The 14681-nt window shown below is 43.7% G+C and overlaps 1 protein-coding gene across 1 annotated transcript in view; it reads left to right on the top strand.

Moving 5' to 3' along the window:
* The window catches only part of PLEKHG1 (pleckstrin homology and RhoGEF domain containing G1), a 120600-nt gene that overhangs the window by 66128 nt on the left and 39791 nt on the right, over positions 1 to 14681 (top strand). The window contains exons 5-6 of the mRNA XM_049765320.1: positions 6752 to 6798; positions 11581 to 11731. Coding sequence (XP_049621277.1) covers positions 6752 to 6798; positions 11581 to 11731 — 198 coding nt within the window. The remainder of the gene's footprint in view (positions 1 to 6751; positions 6799 to 11580; positions 11732 to 14681) is intronic.

Here is a 14681-nt window from a genome sequence, read left to right as displayed (position 1 = left end):
GGTTCTATCCCCAGCATCCCAGATGGTCTCCAGAGCCTACCAGAAGTAACTCCTGAGCACTGCCAGGTGTGGCCCCAAGACAAAAACAAACAAACAAAACAAAAAAGAGGAAAGCAAAAGAGGAGGAAGGATCCAAAGACAGGCTGAAGCTATTGGACATGATATGGTTCAAATACCACAGCATAAACAACAGCCCAGCTTTCGGAAACCTCGGAGATTTTACTGGTGACTGTAATCACAAGTTGATTAAAGATGATCCAGCATATGCTGAGCTCAGGTTTAATTACTCACATAAAAGTCTGTTTATGGGCTCCGCTGCCAACTCCCCAATCTTCCTTTACATTGTAATGGTGCCAAGTTTCAGTAGCGACTCACTGGAGCACACCACTTTCCCCTGACAGCAGGAGGAGGGCAGGTATATCCTGGCACGGCCTGCTTCTCACTCAGCACCCCAAAACAGAGGGAGGCGCTGTAATGCCCTTGGAACCACCACCGAGGAACAGAAAATCACTCTCATTGAGTGGCCAAGTGAGAGAGAGAGGCGCTGGGGCAGGTTGGGGCTTCAGTTGGAATCCCAAACTAACATCCACTGTGGCACTGACCTCACTTTTGGGGTGCATGGAGGTTACCCACTTAAAGGGTAATCTGTGTATGGTACCAGGCACTCAGGATGAGGTCAGGAATCACAGAGGCCCTGCTCCAGACGGGCAGAAATAGGTCCCCAGGTCAGGCCAACATGTTGCTAGGATGAGTTTTTCTCTGTTCCTTATGGAGCCTGCAAATATCTGGCTCAACTTTTGCTTCCTGTGTTCACCTCCCCCATTCCCAGTCTCTTACTCCCTCTGTTAGTTGACCGAGACAGCATCCCCTCACCATCCCTGAAGGGTATGTACATACAACACACACACACACACACACACACACACACACACACACACACCTGTTGAAATTATCCTCCAAGTGCTGATTGTAATTATTTATATCCCTGCAGTAAGTTTAAGTCAATGTTACACACATGTGCTTTACATGTTAAGACTTTAGGGGAGATTGGAGGGAGACAGAAAGATGCCTCAAAGGGCCGAAGGCATATACTTTGCATGCAGGAGGCTCTGATTTGATTCTCAGAACACTGGCAGGAGCAATTTCTGGGTACTGAACCAGGAATATGCCCCAAGCACCATTTAGTGTGATCTAAAACCAAGCTTCCATGATGCTTACTTTGTTATAGTGTCCAGTGAAAATTTAGGGCCTGGTGGAAAGTGTGGTGGGAGTCTGTGCTCGGAGGGGAGAGACAGAGACTGTAAGAGGGAGAGAGAGACAGGTCCAGCAGTGGAAGAAACCCTCAAATCATAGGTCCCCTCAGCCAGGTGAGTTAGTCCATGAACACTGAGTGCTGGTGGCCCAGTGGCCTAACTCTGCCTAACTTATATTTTCAGTCTTTTATAATTAAATCTCCCATTTCTCTTTTTTATTTTTGGTGTCAGGGGCATATCCAGTGATGTTCAGGAGCTACTCCTGGTTCTGGACTCAGGAATCACTCTTGGGGTACTCAGGAAACCATAGGGATTCCAGGTCACCCTACCTATCTCTCTAGCCCTGTAATCTCCCATTTCTATATTATCTTAAACTGTAATTTGAAAGAATAAAATGACTAAAAGAAAATACTTCTTTTTGCGAGGGCATTATTTCTTCACCTTGCTTGCCTTTAGATGTTTCTCAGAAGGAATTAGAGTGGCAGAAATCCATTTAAGAATTCAGTAGAAGATATTGGGCTTTTTTTTAATGTAAAACCATTTTTAAATAGTCAACAGAGCTTGTAAATCTAAGATTAAATATGTGTTTGATGTTCTAGTGAGAATATGTAGTAGGAGGGTCCAAGAGAAGGACCAGTGGGCTGAGCATGTGCTTTGTATGCAAGAAACCTGGGTTCAGTCCTTACTGCCACACAGTCCCTCAAGCACCAACAGAAACAAGCCCTGAGCACTGCTAAGAAACTTGAAACCAAAATAACAAGTTAATAGTTTACATCAAGACCCAAGATAGAAATAAAACTGAGCCCAGTATCGTGACATACACAATTGGATGTGTCAAAGCCTGGAGGCTTTGTGAGGGAGGTCAAGATGATGATGTCTGGTGTTGGAGAGATAGTATAACTCGTAGAACATTTTCCTTGCACACGGCCAGTCTGGGTTTAATCTCTGCTTAGGTGCAATGCTTTAGGCACAGCTCCAAAAGAAAAAAAAATGCGATTTCATATTAACCTGTTGTTATTGGAGATGTTGTTCTTAAGTTTGATATTTCAAGTGACCCAAAAAGTGCCCACATTTAAGAAACTTGTCCTTACATCGCTCAACTCTGGGTCCAGCAGAGAAGTCAGGAAAGGAGCAAGAACTTGGAATAAGTGAGGGGATAGGTGTGTACGAATCCAGAGGAAGGCCCCAATCTGAGATTCAACCTGGAATACCAGGGGCAAATTCCCTACCTCTGTCATACTTGCCCAGGGAATGAGGGCTGGAGACTGAAGGTCTGAGAAGGAGGCTGGGGAATGCAGTTCATGGGTGGTCTTATAGCCTGAATATCTTACAGGAACAGAGAATCATGTCAAGCACTAGGGCCAGCAGCCTGAGAGATAGTACAGTGGGCAGAGATCTTGCTTTGCATGCAACCAATTTGAGTCCAATCCCCAGAACCCAAAATAGTCCCTGAGTCTGCCAGGAATAATTCCTGAGTGCAAAACCAGGAGTAACCCTGGAGAACCACCAGGCGTGGCCCAAAAACCAAATTAAAAACAACAACAACAACAACAACAATAACAACAACAAAAACCTCTAGGTCTACCACCAATGGCACTTAAACTTTTTTCAGGAAACATTAGAAATCACAATGTTTCATTTTCCTATTTTAGGAGTTGTCAACTAATAGAAGATTTATGTATTAAATGACTTCACTTGAAAAACTTGGCAGCATAAATTTTACTAAACTACTCTTGGTAATGGCAAAGTCAAGTGGCACAGGCTTTACAAAGAATCTGTTTGAATCTATCACCCTGACCTCCAAATCCACCTTCACTACTGAAGTCCTCCTTCCAGAAGTTTGTTCCAAAAGAGAACAACTAACATCCACTCATGAATCAGGAGAGAGATGGGGCACAGGTGCATGCTTTGCCCTGTTATCAACCCCAGTTTAAGTTCCAGTGCTACATATGGTCCCCAGCTCCATTAGGAGTGATCCTGAGCATAGAACCAAGTCTAGCCCTGAGCACACCCCTAGGCATGGCTGCCAAAATTTGGAGTAAGGGCCAGAGAGACAGTACAACAGGTAAGGCATTTGCCTTGCATTCAGCCAACTTGGGTTTGATTCCTGGCATCCCATATAGCTCCCTGAGCACTACTAGTAGTAATTCCTGAGTGCAGAGCTAAAGGAGGAGTAAACCCTGCATGTCACCTGATATAGCCCTTCCAAAAAATAGGGTAATGTTATGATTTTATATTGCAATAATAGTATAGCATATACAATTTGTAGAAACATATACATGTGTACAGAAAATTGCAATGATGTTATAACTTATAATTAGACAAGATATAGAAATATACATACATGGTACAGAAATGAATTTGAAGTACAGAACTATCAAATCTCTGGAAAAAGCCCAAGTAACCTTAAACAGGAAACTGATTGAATAAACCATGGCATAGCCAAATAATGGAGTGTGACATACTATGAAGCAGAAAAAAGAAGTCTTTATTCTCTACTCCTAGTGCTGGGTAGGAGAGGAGTGCAGGACTTGGGTGATTAAGTAGCAGTAACAACATCAGGAATGTTTTGGAAATGTAGACTCAGACCCAGAAGATAGCTCTTTGGTCCATGGGTCCATGTTTTCTTGCATTGGATTCCTGTGTGCAAACCTAAGTTTGTACCCATGCACCACATAGAAAAATGTAAATTCACAGGTCCCACCTCAGACTTACCATTCAGAAATTCTAGGGTTAGGGGTGGAGGGTTAGGTAAACAGTCCCTCCAGGTAATTGGGATATACATTTATATGAGAATAGCTGACCTCATTTGATTTTATTTATCTAGCATTAGAGGAAATTGCTTATTTGAATGTGTGTGGCTTACAGATAAGCTATAAGATTAAGAAAGGAGGAGAAGGATCTAGAACAGAAAGGTACAGAACAAGGAGTCTATAAAATGCCTCTGCCTGGAAAGCTGATTGGGAAGCCATGAGCCCATCTCACAAGATTGCAAGACAAAATTGAAGTTTTGAGAAGCTGTCTCTGAAAATCGAAAGCAAGATTTAACAAGGAGCCTAATTGTCTACTTGGTTTGTAGCGGAACCTCACAGAGGAAATTCTGACTGATTTTAAAGAAGGCCACGAACAAAATTCAGTAAATAGCTCTTTAATTGCTTTCAGTAATTATGTCATCACTAGTGGTGTTTGCATGGTTTGTCTAAAATTATTAAGTGTGTTGTGAGGACAAGTGAAGATTTATGTTAGTATCACTAGAAACTGAAATTGGTCAGAGCAAAACAACACAGGACAAGAATGAAATGAATTAGAAATACTACGGTCTTGGGGCCAGAGCAATAGAACAGTGGAAGGGCAAGCAGCTGACCTAGGACCGGCTTCGGTTCGATCCCTAGCGTCCCATATGGTTCCCCAAAACCAGGGGCAATTTCTGAGTGCATAGCCAGGTGTAACCCCTGAGCATCATTGGGTGTGGCCCAAAAAACAAAAACAAAAACAAAACAAAAGAAATGCTGCAGTCCTGAATGTGAATTACAAGTTGAACTGAGAGCATTTAATATTTCTTTAAAAAATCATCTTGTGGGACCTGAGAGATAGCCTGGAGGTAGGGTGTTTGCCTTGCATGCAGAAGGATGGTGGTTCAAATCTGACATCCCATATGGTCCCCTGATCCTTCCAGGAGCGATTTCTGGATTTCTGAGCATAGAGCCAGGAGGAACCCCTGAGCACTGCCGGGTGTGACAAAAACAAAACAAAACAAAACAAAAAACAAAAACAAAAAAAAAACCATCATGTTCCTGGACCTGAAGGTAGCTGAGAGAGCTGGAAGACATAATTTTTTATTTCCAGAGGTCCCTGACTACTTCCGGGACAGATCTGAGCAGACAGATCTGAACTATGCAGGTGTGGTCAGAAACATGAAACAAAGACACCCTGCCCATCTCTCTGATGTGGAAAAGCCTAGAAATGATAAGAATCCCTAGTGCTCAGATTGTGAGGTCCATATTCTCCTTAAAACAGAAATAGAGCCAGGACTTTGTGAACAAGTGTAAGTACAAAATGTACAAGATGGTCGGAGCATCCTGCCGACCAGCAAACAAGGAAGCTCCTGGAAGGCTGGAAGTCGGATTGGGACTACTTCAAAAGGGGTCGCTATTGGTCAAATGTGAGTTCATTCCAGCCGTTGATCAATAAAGTGAAGGCAATTGAAATATGTTAACAGCTGGAGAGTTCAGGCTGAGCAGACGCTTTGTAACCAAGGAGTCCAGGCTCATTCCCTGAACATCACTTAGAACAATTCCCAAATACTGAGCTGCAGTAGCCCCTGAGCACCCTCTAAAAAGCATAATAAAATTCCATTTAAATTTTTAGGAGTTATTAATTCACTGTCTTTAAATGGTTCCTTCTGATGGCAGTTTTACAATCAAAGACTTAAAAAAAATTGGCTCTGACCATGTCATCCATCATGGACAGATCTCTTGCTCTTAGCAGTATAAGGGAAAATTGCAAATGACTTTGAGGCAGACAGAAATGATAAGGAAAGAGGGAAGGAAGGCCCAGGGCCGGAGAGAAGGTGGGAAGGGAGTGGGAGGTTGTTTTGTTTTCTAATTTTTTTAATTGGGAGCCACACCTCTTACTCTTGGTTCTCTGCTCAGAAATAATTCTTGGTGGAGCTTGGAGGGGATCGTATGCAGAATTGGGGGTAGAACAACGTGCAAATCAACACCTTATCTTCTGTACAATCTTTTGGGGCCCCAGGGATTTTTTTTTTAATTGGAGGGAGCTGGAACAAGAGCCCAAAGGACTGGGTTCATGTTTTACATGCTGGATACCTGGGTTTTATCTCCAATACTCATTGAGTTGTACTGGGAAGAAATCCCTCAACATGGAGCTGGGGATCCTCTCTGAAAACTCCCAGTGTACCAAAACCTCCAGCCCCTCCCACCCGAAGAAAGAGCCACTATTCTTTGGCAAATGCTATAAGAGCACTAAGAACTGAGTAATGTAGAAGCTCAGGACAGGAGCTGCTGGTTGTGTTCCAGAGGCTGGGAAACCCGAAACAACAGAGATAGGCAGACAGTGGGCAGAGCAGTGAAGCAAATGCTCAAACAGGTGGCAGCTTCCTGATGCCCTACAGCCTTCTGGCATGTTCTTCCATGTGCTGTTTAATGTCCCCATTTATCCTTTCCCACACAACAAATCCCATGAAGGATGATAAGAAGAAACCTTTGCCCCCTCTTCCCATTTTGCCCACAGATTCACCTCAGCACAGCAGCCGCTCAGTGTTTGTGGGTCTCAAAGGAGTTCCAGTGTATTAAGTGGGTTCCAGGCAGAAAATGAGATAGCTTAAGAGCCACAGATGTGTCCCTAGGGGGATGGGAGATAGACCCAACAGCTTAGAAAATTGCTGTTCAAGGTTGGAATGATCTTGTGTTAGTTCCAAATAAATGTTGAGGCTGATTCTACTTTGCCTAGTAAAGTCTCCTTATGTTTCTTTTCAGAGTGAAGATTTCCACATTTACACCCAGTATTGCACCAACTATCCCAGGTAGGAATGGGGACAAGTAGGAAGTTTCTGGATCTGACTCAGAGCATTCCAGATCAGCCAGTCAGGAGGAGTTTCTATACCAGCAGAGCGCTGAGGACTGGGGAACTAAAAAACTTGCTGAGCCCTGAAAACAGACTGAACAGTCTAGGGGAACAAAATCATGAAAGATTTTTAAAGAGCTCCCCCAAAGTTGCTCGAGGTCTTTTCACAGGAAATTCAGTGACCTTCTTGTGTTTGGAAAAAGCCTTGCCAATAATCCTTTCCTCATGGGTGCCACGTGTCAGAAAATACTGGGAGCACTTGTACTGAGTTTCTCTAATAGAACTGGAGAATAGACATCTGGGCTATCTAATTGAAACATTCAATACACGTTTTATGGTGTCCACAAGAGGAAAAGTGAGGATTTACTGACATCAGGCTGGTCCCTTAGCTTTGCCTACAAGAGAAACAATAGCCAGAAGAAAGTTTTATCAGTGTCAGTAATACAGACTGAAAGCCCTACATCAGATTTCTTTTTCTTCCCCAAGGTATTTATTGCCTACTTATTGGTTCCTCAGCCAGAACTGGGCAAAACACTGCTGAACAGAGCTTTCATGGCAGTGAAGAGTTCTGAAGGGGTGAAATAAAAGAGGGGCTTTGCTCACCGCTCCAAAAAGAATTCTCCAGACCCTGCCCAGTGCCAATAGTATGGTGAAGCCACTGAGGCCTTTCATAGCTCAAGTCATTGTACAAGGCTCTTGTGATGGTGATGTGGCCCTGCTAGGAAGTGAACAAAAATTTCTCCCATCATACATCTCATGATCCAACATCTTCTCCAAGTTTCTTAGGCTTTGGGCTCCCCCATGAGGCTTAGCCTGTCTAATGGCCAAGTTCTTCCCATAAGGTCTTTTAGTCTCAAAGTAATGGTCTGGAGATTCTGCTACTGTGATTGATTTGTTCGCTAGCCAGCCATATACCTTCCTGAAAAGCAAAACAAACCAAAGTCACATGAAGGCTCCATCATTGGTCCCATTTCCTTAGCTTGCAGACTCAACCAAAGTTCAGACAGTGTTTCCCAAAGTGGGTGAAACCACCCTTGAGTGGGTGCTGAAGTGAACCAGCTAGAAGTAGTAGCAGTCTTAGAAGCAATGCAGGTGTTTACTTTGTTCACTTCAAGAAGGTAGATTTTCAGAGAAGCACTGAGTAATTTTTTTGTTTTCTGAAAAACAGGAGGTAAATTGAATACATTTGGACTGTGTGTGGGTTGTTGTTGTTTTTTTTTTTTTACCTAAATTCTGTGTGCTTCACCTAAGCAATACTGTTCTCTCTGAAAATTATTATCTCCACTACATGAACAATAACTGGAAATTGTAAATGTCTAATGAAATCTCTTAGACTTGAAACTCACTACACTGTAATCCTGAAGAACCCCAGAATCCACCCTCAGTTTCTCAACAGATCTTTTTGTGGGAAAGGGGAGAACATTCAAACTCAGTCAAATCCATGAAGCATGGGCCTGACTTTAGAAGAATCTGGACTATAAGAGGGTCTTGAGGGATGGTGTTTGCATGCACTTCAGTCCTCCAAGGACATTTGAAGAAATACTTTGGAATTTGCAGCCTGAGATGTCTAATGTTCATATTTTTCTAATTGAGTAATAAGAAAAAAAAAACAGAAAAAGATTTAAAAAAAAAAAAGAGGTTTCTTTTTTTTTTTTTGGGCCACACCCGTTTGACGCTCAGGGGTTACTCCTGACTATGTGCTCAGGAATCACCCCTGGCTTGGGGGGACCATATGGGACGCCAGGGGATCGAACCGCGGTCCGTTCCTTGGCTAGCGCTTGTAAGGCAGACACCTTACCTCTAGCGCCACCTTCCCGGCCCCAAAAGAGGTTTCTTTTAAGCACAAAATGAAGGCAGTGTTTTATGTCACTGGGTTATTTTGAAGATATTCATTCAGGGGCCGGAGCGATAGAACAGCGGGTAGGGCGCTTGCCTTGCACGCGCTTGACCTGAGTTCGGTCACCGGCATCCCACATGGCCCCCCGTGCATGCCAGGAAGGCGTCCTGAGCAAAGCTAGGAATAGCCCCTGAGCATAGCCGGGTGTGGTTAAAAAAAGACAAAAAAAAAAAAAAAAAAAAGAAGATATTCATTCAGGTCTGGAACAATAGTACAGCAAGTAGGGCAGTTACCTTGCACACTGAAGATCCTAGGTTTGATACCGGCATTCTATATTGTTTCCTAAGGACTAACAGGAGTGATTCCTAGCTGCAGAGCCAGGAGTAACCCCTGAGCATCTCTGGATGTAGCCCAAAAATAAGAGGAGAGAGAGAGAGAGAGAGAGAGAGAGAGAGAGAGAGTATGCAGTATGCAGTATGCATGGTTTCAAGCTTAGGTACATTGGTAGAAAATAAAAACTAAAATCCCCTGCCTTCTAGCAAGTTGATAATCTATTTTTGTTTGTTAGCAGGGATAGGGAGCTATTCTTAGCTCCATGCCAGGCTTTTACTCCCAGAGGAGGAGACCATGCAGTCCCAGCCATTGAATCCTGGCCTCCTGCATGCAAAAAAAAATGTGTTTCGGCCCAACTGAGCTATCATATCTCTGGTCCCACTTTATCAATTTTTTTGTTTGTTTTTTGGGGCCATACCCATTTGACTTTCAGGGGTTACTCCTGGCTTTGTGCTCAGAAATCGCTCCTGGCTTGGGGAGACCTTATGGGATGCTGGGGATCGAACCGTGGTCCGTCCTAGGCTAGCGCTTGCAAGGCAGACAACTTACCTCTAGTGCCATCACTTCGGCCCCATCCACTTTGTCATTTTTAAAGGCCAGAACCAAATTAAAAGCAGTAATGAAACAGCACTTATTTAACCCAGGCTGGAGAGATAGTACAGCAGGTAAGGTCTTGCCTTGTATACAGCAGACCCAGGTTCCAGCCTCAGCACATGAGATGATCTCCTGAGCACCACCAGGAATGGCCCCTGTGCACAGTTGACTGTCCACTCCCAAAATAATAATAAAAAAGGAGCATTAATTCCAAAATATAGATTAGTGTGGAGCAACCTCAATGCTTGAGAAGTGAGTGGGGTCTATAGTATCTGGTCTCCTTAGCATTGCAAGTAATGATCCCTAAGCACTACCAGGTATATGCACCCAATATGAAACAAACAAAAAAAACTTAGAAAGGTCATTCCACTTCCTGATGAAGAATACTTCCTACACCCTGATTTATGGCACTATAAAAACCCACTTGGACAGGTAATTCTCCAATCAAAAGTAAACACAAGGATTCACGTAGCTTCATTAGAAGATTCTATTGCATTTTCTTACAAGGAGATTCTTTTTATTGTTTGACTCTATCTGATATTTCAAATAGATCCTGGAAACATTTTGTTGACCTGGAATGAGAGCAATTGAATCCCTCCACAAAAGATTCAAGAGTCTAACTTAGACATGTGTGTGATTCCATGAGCCCAGCCGTATGATTCCTTCTGTCTGAATCTGGACATGGTGCTCACCATTCCCCCATTCTTGGGGCCAGGGAAAAGTCTCCATTATTTTTTTGAGGATTCAGAGATGTAGAGGGCAGCCAAAACACACAGCAAGACACACTTCTTCCAAGTCCATCTTCAAAACCAGGGTAACCAGTTCAAAATAGAATGGAATCTGTTCTGAGGTTCTCAAAGGAGAATTGGCCGGTGGCATGAGTCGTTTAGGATCTGTCCCTTCATGTCTTCCAGATGACCAGCAGAGGGGCCAGAGAAAAAGTATAGGGAGAAAGTGCTACTTTGCCTTGCACACAGCCAGTCTCACTTTGATCCCATCGCCACATGGTCCCTTGATCTATTTGCAATAGACCCTAACGGATCATTGCTGGGTGTGGCCCCCAAGCCACCCACACAAATAAAGACACATATACCCAATATAGATCAGCAGAGGGTTAGATCTTTCGCTGTTCTAAGTACCAGCATGTCCATGCTTTCCGTCTTACCCATGGGAAAAGTGGATACAACTGTGTGATTTAGGAAATACACTAAGATGACCCCTCACTGGAGCCTACGTATTCCCTTGAAGTAAGGAGTGTGCTACTTTGAAGTTATATACCCCTATGCTAGAACATTTTTATAGGAGCTTTATCTGATTCACCCACCTGGTGGGCCACCCTTTGCTAATATGTCTAGAGGCATTCTTTTTTTTTTTTTTTTTTTTTTTTTTTTTTTGGTTTTTGGGTCACACCCGGCAGTGCTCAGGGGGTTACTCCTGGCTCCAGGCTCAGAAATCGCTCCTGGCAGGGTCTAGAGGCATTCTAACGTAGGTACTTCTGCAGCTACCCTACCTGATACAGGATGTTTAAAATGTGAATTCAGGGGCCAGCAAGTAAGACAGTTGCTTTGTATGTGGCCAACCCAGTTCAGTCTCCAGCATCCCATATGGTCCCTTGAGCATCATCATGAGTCATTCCTGAATGTAGCGCCAGGAGTAACCCCTGAGCACCTGTGGGTGTGTGGCTTTAAAACTAAAAACCAAGAAATAAATACATAAAATGTGAATCTGGGCTAGAGATAAAGTACAGTAGGCTAAAGTGCTAGCTGCTAGCCTTGCCCACAATCCACCTGGGTTCAATTCCTTGTACCCCTAGGGTCCCCTGAGCACTGTTGGGATGAGCACAGAGTACAGAATCAGGAATTAAGTCCTGAGTCACCACCAGGTATAAACCCAAACCCAAATCAATTATTTGAAAATAACCCATGTGGCCAAGTTCAACATTGCTGTTTCAGCGAAGAATCCATTTTCTTCCTGCAGCTCCGTCGCTGTGCTAACTGAGTGCCTGAGGAACAAAGTACTGGCCAAATTCTTCAGGGAACGGCAGGAAACTCTGAATCACTCACTGCCTCTGGGCTCCTATCTCCTCAAACCGGTGCAGCGGATTCTCAAGTATCATCTCCTCTTGCATGTAAGCTTCTACAGGGGGGCAGGTGGGAGTGTATGTGTTTAGATTAAGTTTAGAGAAGGAAATATCAGAAAAATCTGGGCACATATGGAAACGGTTTCCACCCTCATACTTGACAACTGACTAATCGGCTTTGAGGAATTAGATCTTTATAGGCTAAGCCTGTGGCCTCCATTAACAACCACCAAGTACAAAGGCTTTTTTTTTTTTTTTCACTCAGATTTGGGGTGGATTTTGGAGAATCTCAAAGCCTCACCCTAGACAGTGATAGTTTCAAGCAGGGAACTTTACTAATGAAAACCAGATTGGGGATGTTTTCTTTTCTCTCCCGGAGCCCAGAATCAGTAGGAAACAGAGGGCAGCGCTTTGTCAAAAACTTTGTTGTTGTTGTTGTTGTCGTCGTCTCTTTTTTCATTGAAATATTTTTACATTGAATCACCTTGAGATACAGAGTTGAGAAGTTGTTGGTGGTTGAGTTTCAGTCATGCGATGTTCCAACACACACCTCTTCACCCATGTGCACTTCTCACCACCAGTGTCCCCACTTTCCTTCCCTCCATCTGCCCCCACCCCAGACTGTCTTGTGTTGGGGTCAGGAGGAAAACAGATGGGTCGAGTACTGAGGGGACACTATCATTTCAGAAAATCTTTGGTTTAGCTTGGTTGCTTTGGGTGAGTATTTGGAGCCAGGGACAGAACGCGTGGCCTCACACATGCGAAGCATGTGCCCTATCATCTACCCAGGACTGGAAGCAGGCTTTATTGCCTCTAATTTGTAGGAAGCTAGGAGCTTGAGAAACAATGGGAGACATGCCTCACATTCTCAGATCCATCTCTAAAAGAAGGTTGACTAAACTGGGGGAGAGCTGCAGAGAAAGGAGTTCTCACTGTCTACAGAGGACAAAGTAGCCTTGGAAATAGTCTGGGAGCAGGGCTGCCTAGTGAGATGGGACAACTTCACATCTAGTCTGTGGCCTCCTCACTGCCTCTCAGAAACTCAAGAAAAATCAGCAACTGGGACCCAGAGCAATAGCACAGCATTTGGGCATTTGCCTTGTACATAGCTGACCCAGGTTCGATCCCAGATATTCCTTATGCCCCCCCCTCAAGCCCACTAGGAGTGATTCCTGAGCACAGAGCCAGGAGTAACTCCTGAGCGCCAGCAGAAATGGCCCAAAAACAACAGAAACAAAATCAGCAGCTACTTCTGCTTTTGGAGGAGGAAGGGGAATGGACAGAGGAGTGCTCTGGGCTTACTCAAGGGAGTGCTCAAGGGAGTTTATGTGGTGTTGGGAATCAAACCGTGATTGGCCTATGTGCAAGGCAAGCACATCTCTGTTCTATCTTCCTGGCCACTTTGCCATGCACTTATACTGCATGCAGTCAATCTGGGTTTCAATTCCTGGCACCATATATGGTCCTCTGTGCAACAGCAGGGGTGATCACAGAACTCCACCAACTATGGCCCAAACAGCCCCTTCAAAAAAAAAATTAAAGATTGCATTAAAAATCCTCTCTAGGATCCAGAGAGATAGCATGGCGGTAAGGCGTTTGCCTTGCATGCAGAAGGTCAGTGGTTTGAATCCCGGCATCCCATATGGTCCCCCAAGCCTGCCAGCAGCAATTTCTGAGCATAGAGCCAGGAGTAACCCCTGACACTACCGGGTGTGACCCAAAAAACAAAAACAAAAAAAAAAAACTTCTCTTAAAAGACTTGACCCCAGAGCTTCTCTCTACATCAGCAGACCTGTCCCTTTTCTATACCACTGTGTAACATGAATCCACATTTCCAGCATGTGGATTTATTACCTTTTTTTTTTTTTTGCTTTTGTTTTGGTTCATACCCCAGCTGTGCTTAGGACTCACTCCTGACTCTGTGCTCAAGAGACCATCATGCTCAGGAGACCATCTGGGGTGCCAGAGATTGAACCCAATATGGCTGTACTCAAGGCAAATGCCTTATCCTTTGTATGATACTCTGGCCCCCAAGGTTTTTCCTATTTCTAGACAGAATTTGAAGAATTCATGGAGGTGATTTTAGAAGAAGTCTCTCAGATTCATCTTTTTTATTTTTTTGCCTGAGTGATTCATCTTTAGGGAATCCCATCAGGGATATTATTTAAATTGTTAAATTGATACTACTGGCCTCTTCGGTTGAATGGGATTAGTTTGCTCAATCAGTATTCAAATAAATCTTAAGTAAATAACAATTGTTCCAGGATAGGTTGCCAGTAACATGATATGGTACACCAGTGAGGTCCTAATAATCCCTAATTGTGGTCTGAGGGCCATTAGTTAAAAGGAAAATATAAGTGCTGGAGAGATAGCCCCAAAGAGTGGACTCCATGTGGTTTTGAGTTTGGTCCCTAACAAGAGCCTTATAAAAAATTAACTGATAGAAAAATCATAACAGCATAGGGTAGGATTTCAGCACAAGCAGGTAAGAAGAAGAAACTCACGTCTAGTCATCCTTTGAAGCAGGTCTGCTATTCAATTTTAAATCAAGTGTTACTTCTACAACATCCTGAACTCCTCAAAGTTGTGTGGCCTACCCACCTAAAGAATCCTGCTCCTCGAGTTCTGAGCGCATAGCCAGGAGTAACCCCTGAGTGTCACCGGTTGTGGCCCAAAAACAAAAAAAAAAAAAAAAAAGAATCCTGCTCCTATGTCTGTTTATATTTGTTTTTGTTTGGGGCCATGCCAAGAAGATACTCCTAGATCTGTGCTCAGAACTCACTCCTAGTAGGTTTAGGGGACCATATGGGATGCCAGGGATTAAATTAGGTCAGCCATGTGCAAGCCAAATGCCCTTCCCACTGTGCTACCACCCTCTACCTGTTTATTGATGGAAAGGATTAACCTTTAAGATTCTGAGAACAAAGTATTTTATAAAACTATTTTTGATCATCTTACCTGAAAGTACTGTATTTGCCGGCGTATAAGACGACCCTCT

Source organism: Suncus etruscus, chromosome 18 (genome assembly GCF_024139225.1).
Source record: "Suncus etruscus isolate mSunEtr1 chromosome 18, mSunEtr1.pri.cur, whole genome shotgun sequence".
NCBI lineage: Eukaryota > Metazoa > Chordata > Mammalia > Eulipotyphla > Soricidae > Suncus > Suncus etruscus.
The sequence above is the reverse complement of the archived record's forward strand: the minus strand, read 5'-3'. Positions and strand labels throughout refer to the sequence as shown.